We start from the raw sequence: 2,951 nt of genomic DNA on the forward strand, positions 1-2,951 counted from the left end.
CGTGGCACACGCCGTGGTTGCCGTGACATTTTGCCGGACACCCACCTGTGCAGAAAAACAGAAGAACCCTGGGGAGCGAAAGGATGATGGCCGGACAGGTCCAGCGCGGTCGGGCGACGCATCTTCAAATATTTCCAAAGCCCCACTCGCTAGACCACAGTATATAAGGATCGGGATGCGACGAAGACGGCATCCAGTTGTCGCCTAGTGCTCACCAAGCAGTCCAACTCAGCTCCGCCGCAGCCGCACCTCCACACACAACATGGCATTCAAGGTACCGTCAAGTCACTCCAAGGGAAACCCCCGCAGTGGACTGCATTGAATTGCAGTTATTACTCGCCAGTGGGAGGCGGAGGGTTGGAGGCGGATAAGGAAAATGATCCAGTGTGCCCCACTTCCGACCCGGACTTGTTATTTCTCGTTGGTTCTGGTATCGCTCCGCTATCAATAACTCCTCCCTCCGTCGTTCGCCTGCTGCCCCTGAGAAGCCTCTGACTCTGTTCGCCTGCTCCCTCAGGTCGCCGTCCTCCTCAGCGCCTGCCTGGCCGTGGCCCGCGGAGGCTACCTGCACGGCCTGCACCACGGCCCCGCCCTGGCGTACGCGCCCTCCTACAGCAGCTACAGCGCCCCCATCCTCAGGAGCGCTCCCATCATCAGCGCCCCCATCATCCGGTCTACTCCTTACATCAGCGCTCCGATCATCCGGTCTTCCCCCTACATCAGCGCTCCCATCATCCGGTCTTCCCCCTACATCAGCGCTCCCATCATCCGGTCTTCCCCTTACATCAGCGCTCCCATCCTCAGGAGCGCTCCCCTCTACAGTGAGCCGATCATCAGCGCTCCCATCATTCGGTCTTCCCCCTACATCAGCGCTCCCATCATCAGGAGCGCCCCCATCCTCAGCTCCCACCTCGTCCACAGCGCCCCTCTCGTCCACAGCGCTCCTCTCGTCCACAGCGCCCCCATCCTGAGATCATCCCCCATCCTGCACGCCGAACCCATCTGGTGAGCACCAATACGCCGCCCCCTGAAACCAACGGTTTTATCGCCTAGCTGCCATCATGTAAATTAATTACTCGCAACACATCAATAAAACGTCTAGTCCTCTGATAACGCTGTTGTAAGTGCAGAACTAATGCCCCATTCCCTTGCTAAGTGAGGCCGCTGGAAACAGCAGTGCTTTAGTGCCTAGTGTGTCTTGTGAATGGCCCGGGTTTTACGACTGAGATACGGTACACGCGTTAATAGCTTAACAGCACCGTTTCTTTCCAAGTTGTCTTTGTTACGGTTGCAGTCTGATGTGTCGCATTGACTACTATTCATTCAGAAAATGTTCTAGAGCGAACAGTGATCAAATTGCAGCAGGGAGAGTCAAGCCCAATGAAAAATGCAATACTGATAAATGGTCGATAGTCATCGATCGAGGCAAACTCAACTCGACATCAATTCCATTTTTTCAGCAAATCGGCGAATTTTCGAATGTGGCGTCGATTTGAAGATTTTTTTCTTACAGGGAAGGAAGGGACTCAAGAACAGGAAAAATGGTTTCAGTTTTCGTCAATTATTTATTAGCTTTGGAAATGCCGTCATCACAGGTATCTTTTTGACTAGTTCACTCTTTACCAGAGACCGCTGCTGTAGCCGAGGCCGGAGTGGCCGAGACCAGAGTAGCCAAGGCTAGAGTAGCCCAGACCGTGGTGGCCGAGGCCAGAGTAGCCCAGACCGGAGTAGCCCAGGCCGGAGTAGCCCAGGGAGGAGTGGCCAAGACTAGAGTAGCCGAGGCCGGAGTAGCCAAGACCGGAGTAGCCGAGGCCGGAGTAGCCGAGGCCGGAGTAGCCGAGGGTAGAGTGGCCCAGACCGGAGTAGCCGAGGGCGGAGTGGCCGAGGCTAGAGTAGCCAAGGGTGGAGTGGCCGAGACCGTAGCCGTAGCCGTGGCCGTATCCGTGGCCGTAGGCCAGAGGGGCGGCGTAGGTCTTGGTGACGATGGGGGTCGTGGTCACGGTGGTCTTGGTCACGATGGGGGCTGAGATCAGGGGCGCGGCGTGAAGGGGCGCAGCGTGCAGGGGAGCGGCCAGGCTGTGGCCGAGGCCGAGACCGCCGTAGCCGTAGGAAGAGGCGTAGCCGCCGATGAGGCCTCCGGCCTGGGCGCAGGCCACCAGGGCAGCAAGGACCACGAGCTGAACAAATGATCAACAGTTAGCGGTTGTGGACTTAGCTGCGTAAAGCCCATATCCAGTCGCAATCACAAGTAACTTCAGTTTGTTCAAGAAAGCGTTCAAAATTTTAAACAGATGATACACAAAATAGTGATATACTAGAACACGCATCAGGTCCATCAAGAGCACTTAAACTGAGTAGTGGTGTTCGTTGCACACCCTACTAGATCACTGTCAGAAGCACGGGTGAGTATCCACAAAGGCGTTGGCGACAGCCCCACCACAACACAACTATTTGCTTTCGCGGTCGCACCTTGAATGCCATCTTTGACTGCGGGTGCTGCTGCTGTAGCCTCAGACTGGGACTGCTGAACCGACTGACTGCCTGACTTGACTTCTGTCTCGGCCCGCAGCATTATATATACGCGGACGAGCCAAGCCTAGAGCGACCCTGCCCGGCCCGCCCCGCCCCTGGTCCAGGCGTGTCCTTCCCCTCCACCTGCATCTTCGCGGATTCGGTGGCCATTGCCCCTCTCCTACTCATTAGCTTGGCCAGGCGTGTTGGCTGCGCGCGCCCAGCACACACAAGTCAGTCGGAACGCTCGCGGGCCAGACCGGCGGGCAGCAAGGTAAGATTATATTTTTCTTTTCTGAAAAAAAAAGTGTAACCTCTCGGTACGTTTACGTTTGCTCTTCCTAACGAGTGTGCACCAAGGGGTAGTTAACACAAACAAATCAGTGAGCACCCTTCAAAAAAATAAGAAAAATAAAGCGAAAATCTAGCACAAAATCGGG

At 55.8% G+C, this 2,951-nt stretch overlaps 2 protein-coding genes across 5 annotated transcripts; one reads left to right on the plus strand and one right to left on the minus strand.

The window, feature by feature from the left end:
* Positions 1-177: 177 nt before the first annotated feature.
* Positions 178-1,113, plus strand: LOC113202671 (microtubule-associated protein 6-like). 4 transcript variants are annotated; one of them, XM_052269053.1, is made up of 3 exons: positions 178-274; positions 518-771; positions 805-1,113. In XM_052269053.1, exons 1-3 carry the CDS (start codon positions 263-265, stop codon positions 1,007-1,009), a joined length of 471 nt encoding a protein of 156 aa, XP_052125013.1. In that variant the 5' UTR covers positions 178-262; the 3' UTR covers positions 1,010-1,113. The 4 variants fall into 4 exon arrangements, with proteins under 4 accessions (XP_052125013.1, XP_052125014.1, XP_052125015.1 ...); XM_052269054.1 differs by having other exon boundaries at positions 886-1,113; XM_052269055.1 differs by having other exon boundaries at positions 518-738; positions 886-1,113.
* A 432-nt stretch (positions 1,114-1,545) lies between these two features.
* LOC113202664 (prisilkin-39-like) lies at positions 1,546-2,574 on the minus strand. The gene is made up of 2 exons (XM_026417013.2): positions 2,470-2,574; positions 1,546-2,177 (listed from the first exon to the last, which is right to left on the minus strand). Exons 1-2 carry the CDS (start codon positions 2,479-2,481, stop codon positions 1,620-1,622), a joined length of 570 nt encoding a protein of 189 aa, XP_026272798.1. The 5' UTR covers positions 2,482-2,574; the 3' UTR covers positions 1,546-1,619.
* Positions 2,575-2,951: the final 377 nt, after the last annotated feature.

Source organism: Frankliniella occidentalis, unplaced genomic scaffold (genome assembly GCF_000697945.3).
Source record: "Frankliniella occidentalis isolate FOCC.00 unplaced genomic scaffold, Focc_3.1 Scaffold81, whole genome shotgun sequence".
Lineage (NCBI taxonomy): Eukaryota > Metazoa > Arthropoda > Insecta > Thysanoptera > Thripidae > Frankliniella > Frankliniella occidentalis.